This window comes from Apis mellifera, linkage group LG8 (assembly GCF_003254395.2).
Source record: "Apis mellifera strain DH4 linkage group LG8, Amel_HAv3.1, whole genome shotgun sequence".
Lineage (NCBI taxonomy): Eukaryota > Metazoa > Arthropoda > Insecta > Hymenoptera > Apidae > Apis > Apis mellifera.
Genome location: NC_037645.1, coordinates 7,074,552 through 7,096,384, shown reverse-complemented (window position 1 = coordinate 7,096,384; position 21,833 = coordinate 7,074,552). Strand labels below are relative to the sequence as shown.

At 36.1% G+C, this 21,833-nt stretch overlaps 1 protein-coding gene across 25 annotated transcripts in view; it reads left to right on the top strand.

Annotated features, from left to right (window-relative positions):
- LOC409722 (basement membrane-specific heparan sulfate proteoglycan core protein) overlaps nt 1-21,833 on the top strand; it is a 153,712-nt gene that overhangs the window by 62,952 nt on the left and 68,927 nt on the right. For 3 of the 25 annotated variants that reach the window (XM_026442417.1, XM_026442418.1, XM_026442416.1), the window contains exons 1-2: nt 4,844-4,929; nt 7,705-7,941. The exons of 20 other annotated variants lie outside the window; for them this stretch is intronic. In XM_026442417.1, the coding sequence (XP_026298202.1) occupies nt 7,833-7,941 (109 nt within the window). In that variant the 5' untranslated portion in view covers nt 4,844-4,929; nt 7,705-7,832. Of the gene's footprint in view, nt 1-3,382; nt 3,476-4,842; nt 4,930-7,704; nt 7,942-21,833 lie in introns of those variants that run through there. 2 more of the 25 variants (XM_026442415.1, XM_026442414.1) reach the window with 2 other exon arrangements.

The following is a 21,833-nucleotide window of genomic DNA, read 5'->3' as shown; positions in this document are numbered from 1 at the left end:
ATAAGAGAGCAGGGAGGCTGGGTCTAAATAATTCCCGATCGGTCGCGTGAACTCCGACGAGCCACGAAATTTCGTGGACACTGTAAGTTTCTGCACGAACGAGCTTCGTATGCGCCTTGAGCTCATTTCATAAATAATCAACACCGTGGGATAATGGCGTGGTCATCGAGGCCTCGATCGGTCAGATATCGAGCGCCATTATCGGAATAACTACGGCGCACGTGGTGAAAATAAATTTGCAATTTTTAAATTCGTTAAATCCTTCGAACGATTCTTCGGTGTAAAAACTTATGCTTCTCCTTTATTTGTAAGTCTAACAGAATTTCAGAAAAATGTGTACAAATACTTTGGTAGCTCTTTGACTTTGTCTCTGTTTTACCTACCCTCTATTATTCGATCTCCTCTGAAATGTCACTCTAAAAAGCCTTTTTTCAAAAAGATAAAAATTCCAAACTTTAAACTCTGTTATTTTGCGTTTAAGTATCCAAATATGTTAAAAACTCTCGTTGTGTCAAAAATATTTCCCTCGAAACGAATCAACATTTCTTTTAGAACCAGGAAATTCCACTTTCGTCCCCATCTTTTTTCAATCCCCAAACACATCTCTTTCTCCAAAAGAAGAAGAAAAAGAAGCAACAATTAAAATCCAAAAAAGGAAGAGCAGAAGGAAAAAAAGCTGGAAAAAAAAATTAAAAATATTCCTCCAAATCATTGAATCAATATCTTTTTTAGAACCAAGAATCAACTCCATTTTTCCTTTTTCTTCAATCCCCAAACATTCTAAACACATCTCTTTTTCCAAAAGAAGAAGAAGAAGAAGAAACCAACAATTAAAATCCAAAAAAAAGAAGAAGAGTAAAAGGAAAAAAATTAAAAATATTCCTCCAAATCACAATCAACATCTCTTTTAGAACCAAGAATCAAATCCATTTTCGTCTCCCTTTTTCTTCAATTCCCAAACACATCCTAAAACACATCTTTTCTCCGAAAGAAAAAAGAAGAAAAACCCTCAAAATATTCCTCTCCCTCGAAGAACCTCTCCACTCGTCGCCCCCCTTATTCAACATCCCCAAACATTCTAAAAACTTCCTATTTCCAAAAGACAAAAAGAACAAAAAGAAGAAGAAAGAAGAAGAAGAAGAAAGAACCAAGAATTAAAATCCCCCTTCCCTCCTCCTTCCTCTTCCCTTCAAAAAACAAGAACGAAACGAAACGAAAAAAAGATGGCAGGAGAAAAAAAAAAAGAAAAAGTACGACGAATCCGAGGATTTATCGTCAGTTCGGTCACGTCGCAATTATAATCCATCCGCGACACTTCAGCCAGATTTACGACAGCCAGGCAATCCCCCATCAGCCGCACCCACCTCCACCGCCTAGACCAAGCTGAACCGACCAACCAACCGACCGACCGACCGACCGACCAACCAACCAGCCAACCGACCAACCACACTTCCACATCATCCGCGCTTTTTAGAATTCATTTTCGGCTTTAAGCTTCATTTCTCGGCCGGGCGGAATTAAGCTGGCGCCAGGTATGGAGAGGGATGAGGAGGGATGAGGGGACAAACGGCAGATTGGTAGGCGTTACCCATGCTTGTTGCCGCACTTAAGGTCTCTCTCGAGTAACGAGAACCACCCCTTCGCCATCCTCTCCTCCTCTCCTCCTCCTCTTCCTCCCTCGACAATCCGTTTCTGCATGCACGCGGGACATCATCGAGGATGGGCGAGAAGGTTCGCTTCGTAGACGCTTTGCTCGCGTAGAGAAGGGGTTGTTTCGAGGCAACAATTCCCGGGCTTTTTTGTAATTTACGAGGATACGAAACCGCGCGAATTGCTATCCCCCCCGCCGTGACTCCCCCGAATTCGTTCGTTTAATCCGTGGAAAAGGAATATTCAGGACGAAGGTCGGAGAGAGAGAGAAAGTTGCGATTGGATTGGAAAATTCGGGTGGAGGAGTATTCGTCTTTCTTTCTAAGGTTTTGATGGGTAAGAAGTTTTAAAATCGTTGGTTAGGATATCGAGAGATTTCATCTTGATTTGGATCAAGTTTTCGATTCGAAATGTCTGAGGTGAAAGAAGTATAATAATAGAACTTTTTAATGTAAATTATTTTTTAATTTTCCTGGCTTATTAAAGAGACACGAGTGGAGATTGGTTATTATTCTTTTTGCGTTTGAATATGAGAAATTCACGCTTATATTATATTCCTTTATATAATAATTTTTTTTAATCTCGATGCATTTTAAGGCTCGAATACATGAATGATCGAACACATTGTTTGTAAATTTTGGAAAAATTCTATTTCTTGTTGCAAGTTTTCGAGACACGGGCGTCAATCCGACTGACAAAAAAGATAATTCGAGGAGTGGTTACACCGGTGTCGAGGAAGTTGAAGAAGTCCATTAGTATGAAAATGCGAGCTCGAAAGCTCCTCGTTCGAATAAACGGAGCGCGGGACCAACACGTTTTTCCCACCGCCGCCGTCATATCACGAACCGTGATTTTCTGAACTTATTTTATTTAAACTTTTATAATCCGCGGAACGGAACGTGTTCTTATGCTTCGTCCATTCATCCCAGGCCTGGGATGCTTTATGACGATGGAAATTGGATCAGCCTGTAGAATAATCTCGTTTGCCTCATGTTAATTAGAATTCTGATCTGGAGAGGGGAGGATGGCATCTTTCCTCGGAGAGAATTAAATAGATCGGAGAATATTATCTTATTTTTTATTCATGCGAAGACGAATCCGAAAATATCGGAATCTTAAATTTCGTTCAACCTCTTATTATTTTGTCATCTAAAATTAATTCGTTTTTCAGTTCAAATTCTTAGCTTAGAAATAATTGAATCTGAATATTAATCCGTATTTTTAAAATTACTCGTTTTAAGATCGCATTGTTTCGTTTAATTGCGCTCATTTCAAATTTCAGATTTAATTTTAAATAACAACACCTCGAATCACGAAAGAATTTAAATTTCGAATTTAAGTACTCCATAAGTGATCTAGATTCGAGTCCTGATTTCCCTTACTTCGTCGTTTATCGTGCAATTAATTTTACGCATAAGTAACAAAAGAGGTTAGGTTCTCGTCAAATGGATTTTCATTCTCGGATCGTTCGACTATCTTTAAATTCTCTCTCTCTCTACGAGTATAATCGTCCCCAAAACGAAGGATTCAATTGATAATCATCGATGCGAAAAATATTCGTTCGAAACGGAGGTATCGGACGCCGATAAAATCATCCGCCGATCGAACGGTTTTCAATTTATCGTGCGCGGCTCTCGCGCGCTGGTGCGCATGCGCGGATGAATTTTCGCGCGGCAAACGGTGCGTTTGCAATCGCGATGCGGCAGAGCCGCCGTGGCTGCGACACCTTGCACGCGTCCGCCAGTCACTCGTTCGAATCGAAGCGGGTCGGTTCGTTCGTTCCTTCGAGAGATAGACGGCCACGCTTTTTCAACTTTCGATTTCGGTAAATCGTCGATCCTCGCCAACCGGGGAGGCCTGGGTGACGATCCTCGAGCTGAATTCTCCTCTGATGAATCGAGTTCTTTTTTTTTATCTTTTTTTTTACTTCTCCTCGGCAAGCGTTTTTTGAATTATTCTTCGATGGTTGATTTTTATTTTCGAATTTTTTTTCAATTTTTAAAATACCTCGTGGAAACGAACATTGAAAGAGAGAGAGTTTTTGAATGGCATGAAAAATTTGTTTCTTTTTTTTCTATTTTCTTCTTCTTCTTCTTCTTCTTCTTCTTTTGTATCGTATTATAGTCAGTTTTATACGTGCATCATGTGGTGGCTGTTCAAGCTGCTCGAATGGAAATATTTTGAAACGATTCTAATTCCTTCGTATTTTTACCTCTTTCGTATTTTTCTCGTTTATAGTTCTGTTCGAAACCGGTGTCGCGTTACAAGTTCCGCGGAGGCGGAGGAGAGAAAGAAAGTCAGTCGCTCCTAATCTCTTAAAGCACCGGCCGATCACGGAACCAGAGCAAATCCTTTCAACTTACTGTCACAAATTACACAAATCCACGCTCGTTCATAGAACGAGCCTACTTACCACGATCTTCTTCCGAATCTTCTCTTAAATCATACAAATCTCCAAAAATTTTAATCCGTATTTCTTTTTTTTTTTTTAAATGAAAACCATTCCAACGATATATCAAAGTTTTTCACCAATTAAAACTTGAATATAAGAAAGAAGATTTTCTAAACTTCTAAAAAAAAACAAGAGATTGATTATTATTTTAAATTAATACCTTTTTTTCTCAAAATTTCCATACCATTCATCACATATTTTCATTCATATAAATATAAAATAATTAAAATAAAATATCAAAATAAATAAATTTTCATTTGGGGATCACGATTGATTCGTACAAATTTGTTTTTTATTATCTCGAAACGGATTTGATTAAATTGTCATGATAGCCGATAATTATTACAGATTTATCGTCAATTTTTTTTTCTTCTTTTCATTCAATCAGCTTAAATCAAAAACGTGTATAAAAAAAAAAGAACTACTCTTCCTACAAATTTTTCTCAACAAAATACCCCCCTTTTAAAATATCTTTTATCTACGATTTATCCCAAAATTAATTCTCTCAAAACCCGAAAGAAAGGAAATTTTTCGCGGAAAGGAAACGAAAAACTTTCCAAACTTTTTTCTCCACTCGTCAAAAATTCAAAAAAAAAACTCGATCATACCAGAACAAACGTTTACTCGTCGCGATGTTAACTCGAGACAGAGAGAGAAAACTAAAAAAGGAAAAAAATTCAAAGTAGCTTAGTGCCTCCCACGCTTGTTGACAGCCGAAGGTGGGGTGGTGGTCTCTCTGTTGTTTGGTCCGGTTGATGGCGACCAGCCAGTTCGCCAGTCTGTCAGAGCCTCGAACCAGCGCGGTGCTTCTTCTGCATCGAAGAAACGTGCGTATCCCCCTCGTATTACTTTTCCACGCGAATATCCTCCAGAGGATTAAAATTTACACCTCGTGAATTTATACCGGCCGCCCTCTTATCTCTTGCGAGGGGAGGGGAGGGAGAATTCGCCGAGGATCCGATCGAGGGACCTTCTTCCGGAGGATTCTGGAGGAGAAGATATTTCTGGAGCGTTGGTGAAGTGTGTTTTTTTGGAACGTATCTTAAAAAAAGGAAAAATTTTTTTCAATACGTGGTGGAGTGTTTCTTCTTTCGGAAATGATAAATTTCTCGAATCGATCTTTATGGATCTATTTTTTTTTTTTTTTATATCGTTGTGCGTTATGTATAATAGGAGGATGCGTGCAGGGAGGAGGATAATCTTTGTGATGTCGTCACGATGATGGATTGTTCTATCGAATTATCTTTCCATTGAGTGTTTGGGAAAACAAGTATGCTATCGGAGAAGATAATTATGTAGTAATAATATTTTGTTTTTTACGTAATGAAAAAATTCATCGATTAATGCAATATCAAGATCACGAAAGGTCGCGTAAGTAATATTTTTCCAATGTTTGGATTTTTCCTTTTTCCGGAAGAAATACCATGTCTCTGATTAATCTTCTTCTTCCTCTTCACTCGTTTCATTCATTTTTTTTTATTTCTACGATAATCAACCACGATTATTGAAATTAAATTTATTTACGATAATATAATTTCAGAGTAACAATCATTCTTATATCAATAAAGAAAGATACGTCGTTTTTTTTTTTTATTTCTACGATAATCAGCCACGAGCGGAATATCGAAATTAAATTTATTTACGATAATATAATTTTTAAAGAGTAACAATGATTCTTATATCAATAAAGAAATATCATTACCATATCACAATATTCTTGCAGAGAAGAATATTTATAATTCCAAATAATTTCTTCTTACTTCGAAGATCTCTTCGATCACCGCCCGTTCATATCGAAAAAATATTAAAAATCCAGCGTCAAAGAAACTCGCCCCGATATATTCTCTCGATTCCATTCTCCTCTATTCAACCCATGGTGCATTCCTCCAATTATTTCCATCTTTCTCGCCCGCACCACAAAGCTAGAACCTCAAATCTCCCTTCTCTCCCCTTCCTTCTCTCTCTCGAATTCTTCTCTTTGTCCGGTCATCGGATCAGACACATCCCGTTGCGGAAGGAAGGAATGAAAGGAGAACAGAAAAAAGCGAGAAACAAAGGGGAGGCGGTGGGGGCAAAAGACGGAGATGATGAAGGGGTGGTGGGACGGTAGTGGACGTGGTGTTTTTTAAATTGGACGTGGAAAAGCGAGAGGGATCGATAGGGTGAGAGGGTGGTGGAGGGGGAGTTAACAGAGGGGAGGGGGGGTGTGCATCAAACGCGGTCGCGGCTTTCAGAAAATAATTAAAAATAATTGAAAAACACAGCGTGTCGCCGCGCCACAGCGGAACCATTGTGCTTTGCTCGCTGCACAATTTCCTTGCCTTTCTGCCGCGAACCGTCGCGCGCTTTTCCTTTCCTCCTCCTCCTCCTCTTCTCCTCCTCCCGGTTTCCACGGTGCTGGTAATCCCGCGAAAACAAAAACCGAATTGTCGGACCTCCCCTCCCTTCCTCCTCCTCCTCCAAAGTGGAAAAAAGCTCGTGTAACTAACGAGAACCAGCTCGGTTCTTCCCGGTTTCGAGTACTCTTCGAATTCTCCGTTTCTCTTTCTCTCTTCTTCTCCCTCTTCTGTCTCTTTTCTTCACGAGCACGGGTGATTAATCGGGTTGGGATCGATGGCGAAGGAATCTTCATCGACCTCGGGCTGCGCCCTTGTCGAACGACTCGGCGGCGATCATCGTGGCTTCCTCTTCTTGCCCGTGGTTTCCCGGAGTTCTTCTTCCTCTTCTGGGAGCTTCTTTCAGTTCGATTAGTTTTGTCGCCACCTCGAATCGTTTTCTTCGAGGATGGATGGATGGATGGAGTAGGTGGAATTGACGAATTTTAGATTTTTTTTTTTTTTTTGTAAATATCGGGAATATGCGGGTGGTTTTTTTATTTTTTACATCTATGCATCGCGAGATCGATTTTTCTTTTTTCTTTTTTTTTTTTTACGCGCACACGTGCGTGTTGATTTGTTTTCGTCACGTTAGCTTGATTGGTTTCGTGTATGGAATTCTCACGAAAGATTTGAGCTTGTTGTTAATATAAATTTACGCTGATTTTTTTTAAGAAATTATGGATTATTTCCAATATATATTGTTTTTAGAATCGGTAGCGTAAACAATGGGAAGTCTATCATCGTGAAACCATTCTCATTAATCAGGCGGATTTACGTTTTATCTGTCTAAGAAGAATATTTCTTATCGGTGGTGATTACATTTCATGTATCGTTTCGCCATAGCAAATGATACTCGATACTTTCTTCTCGAATGAGACGAATTAACAACACAAGAATTTATTTTATTTATTTTATTTTTATATTTTATACTTTAGAAAAGAATTGTAATGAATTATTTTCATTAGTTTTTAAACGAAATAATAAAAGGTCCGTGAAACCAGTACTTGTTATTAATCAGATAGTAATTAAATTTTTAACATCGTTAAATATAGTTCAAAAGATTTAACACACCTTCTCCTCAAGAAGAGTGCAGACAAATTAACACACTGCTCCAAGTGTTGAACCGATCAAAATTTCAAAACTCTACCAGAATCCTCCACAACCTCGAAGAAGGTGTTACTCGTATCCCAATCGTGATCGATTAATTCGGAAAATTAAATTCAGTTGGTGAAAATAGTTCCGTCCTGCGACCTGTGAAGAGCTCGATCGAGCGAAGAAAGAAGGGAAAAAATCGTTGGAAGGTGTTTGTTGCGCTGCAAATGAGACGCTAGTGAACGATAGTCGAGAGTGAAATGGAACTTCCGGCGAGAAGATTCCTCGTGATCCTTTTACTCCTGCTGGCACTGGTACAGGCGAGCCTTGGCCAGAAGCAGAGGAGATCTTATCGTCAACGGAACAGAGGTAACTACACTACTAGGAATCTTTGCTGATTTATGCACCTGTTGAACCTAACCTCCACTCAACGTCACGATTTCTCGCCAGAAATTTGTGTCGACTCGCTGTTTAATTCTTAATTGAATACTATATCACTTTGTAACAATTTAAATTAAATTTTTGGTCAAACTACTTATGAATCAATAACATTTTAAAAATGATCGTGTTGAGCTAAATCAATTTCATTAAAGGTAAAATTTAAATTATATTTTTATATGGAACGTATATGTGTCGAATTACAAATAGATTAAAAATTAGCTTGAATCAATAATGATTTACGACTAGTAAATGTAAAGAAAAATTATAGTTTCGTGAGAAGTTAAATTATAATTAAAATAACTTCGATAATAACTGTGCATTATTATCATAGAATATTTTCATTATTCTTATTACTCGTAACACGTTATATTGCACATGATTTTGCATACATAACATATATTTTATATTCTATTTTATATGCATATTTCGACATACTTTTAAATGCATAAATTATATTATGCAATCTATTATTAAGAAGGAATTTCTACGTGATAATTTTATTTTGTGTAATAAATTGTAGAGAAGGGGGGAGGGGAGGGGAGTCGGTATTGAAATGAATTTCAATGCAAGTTTGAATTTCGATGTAGATGCGAGAAATAGTTGTCGGGTTTCGTTGTCCCTCGCATCAGGGTTAAACTCCATGGGGAGAATCTCACTTATACTCGTTCGAAATCGTATCGCGCGCCTCCTCGTATTATGCATTAATGAAGAGCACTCGAAGAGCAGCGTCGTCGGTATCGATTACTTGCCCGTTTGTTCCCTTACGCGACGAAAAATCGCGTGAAACGTTTCCCCGAAGGTTGATCGTGGAATTTTATGTCATACACCTAACCTAACCTGACCTGATTACATTCCTCGAATAATCGCTACGATTGTCGATATTCGTATCTAAATTATGTGCGATAACAATATCTAATTTATATTTATAACTAAATTGACTTTGGAATAAAAATTAGAATAAAATTAGAATAAAATATTACTAATCTTTTAATTTAAATACAACAAATTTAACTTAACCTCTAAATCTATATTAAATTTCATTCGTTGTGATCAAATTTAAAAATTATTCTAACCTAAATTTAATCTACTTTTCAATTCGAAATATAAATTAATTTTAGACTGAGATAAATTTAAATATTTATAAATACCTTCGAATGACAAAGAAATTATTTAACTTACAAACGAATGTTCGTAGAATCATCTTTGATATATACTTTATTATATATACATATGAAAAGAGTAGTTTCAATATTTGATTAATATAAAACTCAAAACGAACGAGAGAAAAATTAAAATAATTTTTACATTACTTTTCGAGAGACTGGAGATTGTCATCGACAAAGTGTCGACTATTTAGCCATCGTTCATACCGACAATAGATTTTTCTGTGCGCCATCTACTGCTCTATAGTTTTTCCTTTCCATACCCCCTCTACCCCGATGTACTCACGTTTAATTGCATGATGCCGGGACCCGCGATGTATTTTCCGGGTAAATCTTACCTACGTTGTTTCTCTTGTTAAAAAAGTACGACAGCCGAGCTTTGGAGGAAAGGACGAGGCATGGTTAAGTGTAGAAGAGGACAGAGATAGAGAATAGGGAAACGGTAGAAGCATGCGAGAGAGGAAGATAAGTCCTTTTACGAGCTGCCGGCGTGGCGGCCCGTGAATATCATTTTTGGGATGAAACAATCGTGAAAACCGTTACCTCCGCGTACATAGCATGCATTACGTTTATTTTAACCAATGCACGCCTGCCTTGTGTATATGTGTGTATGCGCCTCATTCAGCCTGGTCGATCATTCATGGTATAAATTATCGTTATGTGCGAAAAGATTCGTTACCATGTGGTACATAACCTATAAAATTTTAATCTTGTAGTGCGAGCTTTGATATAACGAAATGGCGAATAAAACGGTTGAGAAGTGACAAGTATTGGAGATCTATTTTGGAATTGCTACATTGCATTTTGTTTGAAATTTCCAGATTTATGTTATAAACAAGATCATCGATAATTAAAGGTATCTCTCAATTTTTAATTTTAATTCTTACAAACTTCATTTTTGTTGGATCAAGCAAACATTTTTAAAATTGTGCTTGATTCAAAAACCTGTTAAATTTTTTATTTACAAACTATAACATTTTGTTATCGTTCTATTTAATATGATTATTTATAAATTAATAAATAATCGTTAATTTAGAAAAAAAATTGTAACATTTGCAAAAAACGTTTATCGTCTAAAAAAGATAAAGTAAAAGGACGTAAATACAAGAGTACCTATCTCTTGCATTATCTCTTTCCATAACAAAATGTTTAATATTCTATTCGTCGTCTTAATATTTAATATCATCCAACTTAACATCTCGTCGTAAACGGACGTGACAACGAGAAAGAGGGAAAGAGAAAATGTAATTATAGACGTGTGGAAAAGGCAAATTCATAACGCAGAGTTTGTAGAATCTTCCTTATTATTTATTAATACGTTTACGATTGTACGATAAAATACAAGTTGCGGGAACGAAAAACGACGACGCCTAATGGCCGGGAAACCAGGAAGGTCCATAACCGGCGTTAACGATCTGCTCTGTTTATGTGTTCTCCCCTTGTAAGCTTCTGTTAGTCTTTCCAACCCCTCGCTAAGAATAATTCGATTTGTCGTGGCCAGTTTCCTTTTCTTACGTGTTCGATGGTCACCCCTCGTGTTCTATGCCTGTCGGGCATCGGTTTTTCATTTGTTAGAGAAGAAAAGAGAACATTGAGCGTTCTATTGTTGCTTGGGATAGTTGTTGGTTTTGATGGAGCAATCGATGTAATTGAAGAAGAAGAAATCTTTTTTCTTTTTTTTTTTTTCAGAATTTTTTTCTCAAGAAAGATGAGTAGTTGATTGACAGTTTAAAATAAAAATTTAGAAAAATAAATAATTTGGTTTGATCCATATTAATCAATGAATAGATTCTATTGAATGATTTGTCATTAATTTTGAGAAATAGTAGAAGAAAGAATCTGGAAGATCAAAAATATCTCTATTGGAATTTTTTCTCAAAAAAGATAAATATTTGATGACAAGTTGAACAGAAATGTAGAATACAGGAGTAGATTTTAATTTGAATCAATGAATAAATCCTATTGAATATTTTGTTTTGAGTGTTAGAAAAAAGAATTTGGAAGATTCAGAACTCTTAGAATTTCTTTTTCAAGGAAGATGAGTACTTTATGACTTTATTTTATTTTTCAAGTATAAATAAAAATTTAGAAAAGAAATCAAATTTATATATTATAATTAGCCAATGAATAGAATGCATTTGTGGAAGAAAGATGAGAAAATTTGTCTCAAGGAAGACAAGTCAAGAGTTACCAAAAAAGAAATAAACTTTTAATCCTTTTAATCTTTAGATCAATGAATAAATCCTGTAAATCTATATTTCCGTATTTTAGGAATACAGAGAGATGAATTTAGCGATACGGAGGAGGGATATATTAAAGTTAATTAATGCAATAATTTAAGATCGTTGATAGACACTATTAATAACTTCTTACAAGAATTTAATTCCATTAATAAGTTTTAGTAGGGTAATTTCAAAAGAGGAGGCGTGTCTAGTTCCTTCTAACCTCTTTATCCCCAAGTTTAATACATGTTTCTAGGCGATTCATCAATTTCTGAATCACTTTAATCCTCGCTCAGTCGATTGCAAACCAACAATGCAGCTTACAATTACTCGATCATTTTGATTCGTACCAGGTGTTTAGATATCCAATTATTTATAGATATCCAATAATGTTTTCGATGTAAAGGCGAGGAATTCAATCAATTATTTTCACTTCTTTTTTCTTTTTAGATATCGTGACACCACTATCGCTAGTTTTATTACTTTCGATTCTTTTTTTTTTTTTTTTTACAATAGAGAGTTGATCGTTCGTAAAACTTGGTCGAAAGGTATTAAAGAGGGAGAAACGGTCGAAGAGGTGACCGATCCTGGAAGCTGCGTCGCGTCAACGTGGATTTACGATGTCCGTTAATGGAACGATCCTCGGTCGATTTCAATAGGTTTGGAATACGAACGGACACAGGATTGGAAGTCCTTTTCATTCGGGAAATAATGACAAGGTGTCATCAATATTCCCTATCAACGGGTTTGATATCTCTTTCGATTGGAAAATGTGTATCACTGTGTTCGTTCTTCCAGCTTTGTATTATTCTTTCCTTCCCTCTCTTTTCTCAATAAAGTAATAATAAAAATTATTGTAACGAATCGCGACAAAATTTAAAACCGTTCGATGTTAAATACAAATCTTACAGAAATCTTAAAATTGCATTGGAGGAAGGATTTGTGGCAGGGATTGACGAGTTTTATTCCGAGAATCGGTTTGGAGGACAAAGAAGTCTTTTAATAATTTTAAAAAAGATCGATCCATCCCTCTCGAGGTTTATTTTATGAATATTTTTATACGTTTTCGAATATTAATAATGTTTTTATCGTTACAACGATTCCGAATACATATTTATTTAACGTATTATTACAGGAATGTTTCTTTTCTTTTTTCTTTTTCTTTTTCCACGAGAATTTCGTAATTTTTTAATTTTTATCTGCATCGGAGTTGGCGTTCACGCATATCGTGAAAGTACGTGCTAATTCGAGTTTGAAAGTCGTAAAGCGTACATGTTATATAACACTAGAACCAACCGACAACTAAAGCGTGAAACTTGCATGAAAGAAACTAAAATAAAAGATAAATGAGGAACAAATAGCGCAAAATTACGCGAATAGATTAATAAACAGCAATTAAAACTCTAATTGTGCGATGTTTTTGACGGAAGATCGTTCTTCTTCTTCTTTCTTTATCGAAGATATTCGAAAGATATCGAAGCTTTCTTCGATCGAATCACAAGAATGAAATTAATTTTTTATCTATCACGAACACGAATATTTAAGTTAAAATTTAGGAAACAACTCTTATAAAAATTCAAATGATTTAAAGTGAATTTCAAAAATTCGGTAGAAAAAAGTGTTTTTCCTCTGGTTGAATATTTTCAATTCTCTCGAAAATTGTTCCGACTTAACCAACGCTGTTTCTTTTCGCGAACTAAAACGTGGACATTTTTGCATGCGTCGTTGACTACTTCGACCGTAGTTATTCGCGTAAATGTTATGTTTATAAACAGGAAAAACGTAGATTCTTCTCTCTCTCTCTCTTCCCTTCCTCCACCCGGAGAAATTTCTTTTTTTTCTCTCTCTCTCTCCCTCTTCCCTCGCGCAGAATCCTCGATTCTGATGGACGAAGCCATGAAATCTGGGTTACCACCCGTTCCCCGGAATAATTAACGTGGAATGATCGTTTTTTATTACCTCGTAAATTTTTTAAATTCCAACGAAAAAAGGAAAAAAGCTCGCAACAATCTCCGCTCTTTGATCCGTTTTATAATATCGGCCGATTTAAATAAACGCCGATTATTTTTCATCGAGTCGAAAATAATAATATCTTCGTGTTTTGCCTTCGAAGAAAGTGAGGTTAGGTTCGATCGTAACGAATTTTCAAATTCGTTCGGTGGCGCCCCTTCGAATTTAATACTCGAATCGATGGAAGATTATGTTTATATAAATAGATTAAATCCCTGGCAGGTTTGAGGTTAGGTTTTGACTTAAATATGGATTAGAGCCGAATGGCTTTAGTAGTCGAAATTACGGTCAAAATTAATTGCAGTTACCCGAATCTTTCGGAGATTTCCCCAGATATAATAGTACTCCATTTATTTCAAGAATTATTCTTGCAAGGAATGACATTTTCACATTCGTTACCATGTAAATATAAAACTGTGAACCGCATTCACATCCCGTTTCCATTTATCGGAGAGTTATTTTTCCAAAGAATGAAATCACAAAAAAAAATAATGGAAATAATTCAAATTCAATCTACAATTTATACGCAATGTACATATCTCACATGTACAATCTCAATATCTTCTTCGATCATCATCTCCCTTTATCTTCTAAACTTCAATCGCTCGAAACTTTTATGCGTCGAAATCGAAATTGGCGCGAAATCTCGACGAGGAGAGTCGTGTTGAGACCTCGAGCCTCGAGGAAACAAACGTGGGCGGAGGGGGTTGTGGACAAAGCGGTAGAAATTAGCGGTCGAATAATCGGGGTCCGATTAAATTGACTCGATCGAGGGTCAGATGGGAAAATCCAACGGAGAAATTTCTCCCCCTCCCAAGTTTACATTTTAAACAGGGGGGGGGGGGAGAAAATTGTGTGAGCCGAGATTATTCGAGAAAAATTTATGCTTTCCTTGTCCACCATCGTGTTCTTCCTCCTCTTCCGTGGACATTTGAAGGGAAAAAGAAAAGGAAAGGGGGAAGAAGAAGAAGAGGAATTTGCTCTCATGCATATTGCACGAAAGAATCGACCAAGGATTTAATTACTACGCCATAGTGTGATTATATATAGCGCGCGAATCCTTGAATATTTCGTGTATTCCGTGGAATTATTCTTTCCTTCTTGAAGAAAGAATGTCCTTTCGTCGCTTAATTTTGCCTGGGCGAAGATTTCCGTGGAAGGTTTATTTCCCTTTAGGGGGGGAGGGGGAGTAACTTGGTTACTCCGGGGATGGAGCATTGTTCGAATATCCAAGCTCCTTTGCTTTTTTTTTCCTTTCTTTCTTTTTTTTTCTTTTCATTTTTGTACGACCTCTTTCCTATTAAGAGAGAAACGGTTTTCATTCTGGATCTTGTGATCAAGATTTGTCTCGAATAATTTTGACTATAGTTGTAGATCTAATTCTAATTGTAATGAGAATTAACCTACATCGTTGATATTCGTTTCATTCAGGTTAACTTAACTTTTATATTGTTATCTTGTGAATGGTTGATTAATTCTTCTTTTCTATTTAAAATAGTGTGTTATTACACACTATCCATTATTAAAATTTGCACCAAGAATTTGATTAAAAAAAATTCTAAAAATGGAAAGAGAATATCGAGATTTAATTAAGACAGGATGAAAATGGCCGATTTAAGTAAATCAAAGTCCAATTTTAAATCGTCACAGCTCCTGGCATAAAATCACGTTTTCCTTTTTTTTTTATATCATAATTGATGCTCGCTTGATGGTTGACATTTAATTACGCCACTTTGACGGGTGATAGATAATCATTGAAAATTGATATAGAATTTTTCCTAAAAAGAAAAGGAGAGAACAATACAATTCTATTCTCATAGTTGATTCTTCTTAAACTCTATTTTTTTTTCTTTCTTGACGTAATGGATAATCATTAAAAATTGATATAGAATTTTTCTTAAAAAAAAGAAAAGGAGAGAACAATACAATTCTATTCTCATAGTTGATTCCTCTTAAATCCTCTATTTTTTTTTCTTTCTTGATGGGTAATGGATAATCATTGAAAATTGATATAGAATTTTTCTTAAAAAAAAAAAGGAGAGAATAATACAATTCTATTCTCATAGTTGATTCCTCTTAAACTTATTTTTTTTTCTTTCTTGACGGATAATGGATAATCATTGAAAATTGATATAGAATTTTTCTTAAAAAAAAAAGGAGAGAATAATACAATTCTATTCTCATAGTTGATTCCTCTTAAATCCTCTATTTTTTTTTCTTTCTTGACTGGTAATGGATAATCATTAAAAATTGATATAGAATTTTTAAAAAAAAAAAAAAGGAGAGAATACAATTCTATTCTCATAGTTGATTCCTCTTAAACTCTTTATTTTTTTTTCTTTTCGAATTCGCTCTCACAATTAAAAACCATAAGAGTTGAAGATAAATACAGCGAGTGATTAATGTAATAATGACTAATACAATGAGTAATTATCTCATCTTTATTATTTTTAACTATATATTAACGAACAATTTTTCATCTCTGCTTAATAAAAAAACTATGAGAATAGAGTGTAATAAATCATATGTGGGGAAATTGGGACAAAGTTTTTATTTAAATTCCCCTACAAAATAATAATATTCGTAATAAACTACTTGTATAAAAACTTGCTCTTTTATCGATTCTCCGTTCCTTTCTTCGTATTACGTACGCGCCTTAAACACGTTTTTAAACCGTTCGACAGCTTTCGAAAATGATGCAACGATTTTTCAAACGAGCTCGCGTTTAAAGAATAAGTGGTATCTCTTTCTCGTATTAAAATTGGAAACGAGGCTTGACAAAGGCTTACGAACTCGGCAAGTACAACTCGGTATAGATCAATACCGATCAATATGATCAAAACCCAGTTTTAACCAGTGACCCAATCCAAAGTGTAAACTATTAACCTGACCCGATCTGTACACACTAATTTCTACCAATCTAGATGTAAAATCTGTTCCACGGTTTAAATGGTACACAACTGCCACAACTTTGCATATATTCTAAATCAATAATCGTATCTGTCAAACAATGCACACTTATGAGATGCAGGTACAATCAGTGGCGAAATTATACACAGGCGTGTAATCAATGCCAATTTTGTTTTCAATAAAACTTTGAATATATATATAGATAGATAGATGTATAATAGGTCGTAATTTATTCTTTTTTTTATTATTTTTTTTTTTTTATTACAGAGAAAAGTCACTTTGAGAGGTAAAATGAACTCGTAAATTTTTCACAATTTTTTCAACGTACCCCCCTTCCCTTTTTTACGTATGTAAATAAATTTGTAATAGCACGGGATAGAGTGAAACTTGCGAAATGTGAAAAATATTCGAATTTGAAATTTTATATCAATTAGCCAATCGTAAAAAAAAAAAGGCAAAAATTCACGAGTGTATTCGAAAGAGAAAAAAGAAAAATAACACCCAAAACGAAGATTGATTTCTCAAGGAAATTTTCCGATGAAAAAAAATTTCATTACCATCGATCGGTCACAATACTATATATAGTGACTTTTTTTAAAAATTCACTATATTTTTATTCGATAAAAAAAAGAATGACGAAACTTCGTTTTATTAATCCTCGAAATTTTTCTTATTTCTTTTACACAAGAATTCGAAAGAAATTTTCCCTCCAAAAAAATGACGAAACTCCGTTTTATTAATCCTCGAAATTTTTCTTATTTCTTTTACACAAGAATTCGAAAGAAATTTTCCTTCCAAAAAAAAGAAAAAGAAAAAAAACGATCACGCATAACGTGATCTATTTTCACACCGTTTTACTGATAACCGCATTTACATCATATCGCGCTCAAACTTTTATCGGGATCGATAAATTTTCTTGGCCCGATGAATTCGATAAATTTCCTCCTCGCAGTAGGAGGATATATAGTACACGCTTTCCCAACTGCTACTGGTGTACGGTAATACCGGATCGTAAATTTCGCGTATGAAAGTGGAAACAGTTGTCGATGAGCATCGTGCGCGTTACGTACATCCAAGCGAATCTTCCTCTGACCCGAATGCAACTGGTTATTCTCGCTGGATATTTCCAAGCGGCGGAATACACTTTCTCGATAGTTTTTGACGATCCATAGACGCCTCTTGCCTTCCATCTTGCGACAAACTGTTGCGAAACTTCTCCTCCATCGTTCCTTCCTCCCCTTTTCGGCGAAAAGTCAGCAACAACGCGATTCATCCACGTATTATTCAACCGGTTCGAATACCATTTAACTTCTTCATATCTCTCCTCCTTCGTCTCCTTGAATTGTTTCGACGGCGAGGAAAGCTCGGAATCGATCGAAACCGCAGATTTCTTCGTTTATCAAGAATTTAAATTAAAAATTGAAGAAATAATTTTTCTTCTCCCTTCGAATTGAACGATCCCTTACGATTATCTTTAAATTTAGCGTGTAATGATTTAAAATGCTTGACCCGATTTCTCGTCTCATCCTTCTTGATTCTTTTATATTGCGTTTGTAGATACATGATAATATGTAATATAATGTAAGGAATATTCTATTTTTTTCCTTTGCCAACAAGATCGAGATAAGAAAAGAAAAGTGTAAGTTACTTCGAGGAGAATCCATTCTCTCTTCCCTCTCCGTTCGATACAACTTTCGAGGAGCATTCATTCTGTAAAATGACAAGAAATTTGTTTTATGCAGAAAAAATTCCCAAGCATTCGAACCGAATGAAATTTAATTAATCGATTATTATATCGAGTTCAAAGTTCCGAATTTTCCTCAAAAATCAAGAAATCCATGTATCGAAAAAAACTGAAATTGACGTATAAAAACTTCGAATAAACAGTGGATAAAAATCGAAATTCAATATCGATCTCCTGTTCCTCCTTTGTAAAAAAACAGGGAGGAAAAAGGGATAAAAATATATACGCGATACGTTCTTGTATCGGAGGAGAATCAATCTACCTCGAATGGCGAATGGGCAATGACTAACGGTGTATAGCGCGTAGCACTTAAGCCTTAAGATCGTTTCGAACCACTTATCCAATGTTTATCGTAAAGGATAAATATCGTGTATAGAAACACGCGGTATTTATATATACAAAGTTATCTATCTCCCTTTATATATATATATATATATATATATATCGAAGCAACTCGAGACGATTCTTTTTCTCCCCCCTCCCCCTGTTATTCGAGTATCGATTAATCGTTACCACTTCTCTTCTCCGTCCCGTTCGATTGGTTCTCGGGGTGCACGGGGTGCCGGTGACGTACCACTTCCGGTCAAAGTCTTAGATGCAGCTACTTCCTGCGCCGTTGAGAGGATTTATTCGGCGGCCCTTATCCACCGTTTCCTGCTGCTTTCTCGTACCATTGGCAAATAAATTATCCCACACGGTGTGTCCACCGTCAGGAGAATGTTGGAGAATGTTCGAGCAAGGAAAAAGAATGGAGGGGAGGGAAAATTCGATCGACGAGTATATTTCTTTTTCTTTTTCTTGCTTTGAGAGAAATTGTTGAACGAAGAATATGGGGAAGGATATGGATGGGTTTAAAAGTAGAGGAACAATACACACATATGTGATACACGCAGTGATGGTTGGCCTTGAAGTCGAATCTAACCATTTAACAAACGGAATGAAACGGTTAATATCCGACATCCGGTCACTTTAACACGAACCAGATAATCGTTTAACATCCTGATCCACCAATTGCTGTTAAAGTTGGCCATTTAATATTGATAAGTGGCGGTATATTGTACGAATATTTGTAAGAATCGTAAGGATTGTTTTCAACGTCACCCTGAATTCATCAATCTATTTGCAAATGATGCACGCGAGCACTTGACACCCCGTGACTCCCTCCAACTTAAGAGCGTAACCGTACAAACAATCCAATCCAAGACTAACCTAAATTGAACTATTTGATACACGAACCGCGTTAGTTGACGTTATCTTTCGTTCACGATCCCAATTTCGCCCGATCGAATCTGACGAGATAAAATGTTTCGACGTTCTTTCCCATCGTTTAATATGCAAAATGTAATTTGTTTCAAAATACGTAGCGGAGAAACACGTTTGAAACAAATGTAAGATAATCGATGCATCCGATGGATATTTGATATTTTGGATATTTATTTGATTTTGCAAGCAGTTGCAGAGAAAATTTATGAAAATTTTCTATAAATAAATTACAACGGTCAGAGAATCGTTTCTTAACAGTCTGCTTACGAAATTACTGGACGAATATAGATTTAACCAAATTATTATTATGTCTAATGACGAATCAGCATCGATAACACGTGATATTTAAAGTCTCTGTTTTTATTCATTGTATGCGATAGATTGAAGAAAAAATTAGAATGACGACAAATCGAGATCCATAAAAACGTAACTCGGTCCAAAGTTGACCGGTATCTCGCCTAATCTGGAACTGCTGATCGAGAAAAGTTTTTTTCTTCCCGGCCGGCGAGAACAACCCTTAGCCCTCGGGTCGAAAACTACGTTTTCCTCCGCCAATATATTTGATCTGCCGAGTTATTAGATTTTCTGGCTGACTTTCGTGGCCCTGCCGGGGTAAACACACTTTTCGAGATATACACATGTTCCACGGTTGTCTATCGAATTTCGCCCCTCCCTCCACCCTCGAAGGCTCATCCTAGACCACGATCGATGAGAGAAAACTTGGATCCAGGCAATCCGAGACAAGAGGGCGGGGGATATTTAATCGTGGATCTCTCTAAATTAGTTGAAACTGTTGATGAGTCCTTTTCTTGGCCCGTTTTATATATATACGAGAATCGAGTTTGCAAGTAAATTCGATTTCGATATTTTTTTTTTTTGTTAGATTTAGATTATTGTTTCTTGGTTATATATATTATATAATAGTTGATATAATATATAATGATATTATATGAATTAAAAAAGTATCGTATGTCGATTGTTCGATTAGCCTCATTGATTAAGACATTGACCAGTAACTCGAAGATTCTGGGATCGATCCCCTAGTTTCCATTAAAAAGTTTTTCCAAGTTTTTCCTCTCAAATTTCTTCATTATCCCGTTATAATATCCCTATAATATCGAATTATTCACGCAAATATATAATTGATATAATTTCTCTAAGAGAAAAAAAGAAAACGCTGAACGATATATCTCATAATCGATGAAATCAAAAGAGAAAAGGAGAAGGGGGGTGATTATTCTTGAGAGAATATATATATATATTTAATCGTGAATCTTTAAAATTAGTTGAGAACTTGTTGATGAGTATTCTTGATTTCATTATACACGAGAATCGAGTTTGTAAGAGTTAAATTCGATTCCCTATCGAACACTTTGTTAGATTTACTTCTTGCTTCGAGCGAATAGTCGGATTCTCTCGAATTCTTCGGTTGCTCTCGATCAGTTTCAGTTTTTAATCCTTCGTTTATATCGTTCGTTTCCAAACTTGCTTGTTTGATTAAAAACCGTATGGGGGAAAGTTTGATCCCGTACAGCTGTTCAAATTTCGACAATCGGCGAAGGAAACATTATTATTCCAAGGCAAAAACAATCTTGTGGAAATTATGATCTACCCTCGAATCGAAAATAGGAACAAATGCCTCTTTGCTTTTCCTCAACGTTGCGAAATATCAAACAAACATTTCTCGAAAGAAACATTTTCACGAATAATTAACCGAAAAAATCCAGAAAAAAATCTGCGTACGGATTTTAAGAGATTCCGATAGGAGATTAAAAAGAGTTTGGATAACTTTTTCGGGATTCAGCGTTATTAGAGCGTTATTTAGGCCCTCAAAGGGTTAAATCGAAATCGAACTTCGCAAAAAATCCACCGTGCATGGATAAATCGTAGGAGAAATGTCAAAGGATGATCGGGTATTGATTTGGCACTCGGATTTTCCATTGGCCTGATCCATACGTCAACCGTTAACCGTGTCTCGTTAAGCGATTTTAAATTACCATTAGAAAGCGCATCTATCCGGAGGGCTTAGAATCGTGGCACGCTCGCCTCGGGTATCATCGACCTCCCCGTTATGGAATCCACGTGTGGAGAGAGGGGTTTGAATTGCGATATTTACGAGGCTGACGAACACCAGCCGACCCCAACGGCCATCTTCGTGTTGCATCTCGACAAGGAATGCGTCATGATCTCGTATACGATTGCGATTAAGTACAATGTTCGACTGTCGCGAGAGGATCGTAAAAGCCTGCAATCTCGGTGGCCTCCTCTGTGTCGGCTTCTGGATTCATCATTCGTTCCTCCTCCTCCTCCTCCTCCTCCTCTGTATTTCTGTGGAATGAGAATATGTTATGGTAATAGGCTTAAGCAAGCGAATTCCGCAAACCGTTGGAGTATTTTTGTTCATATTCATCGGGATTCTATCGGCTAAAATTACGCCACGATGTTACGTACGCCGAACCGTGACCTCATCGAACCATATATATATATACGTACCAGGTATATTTTGAG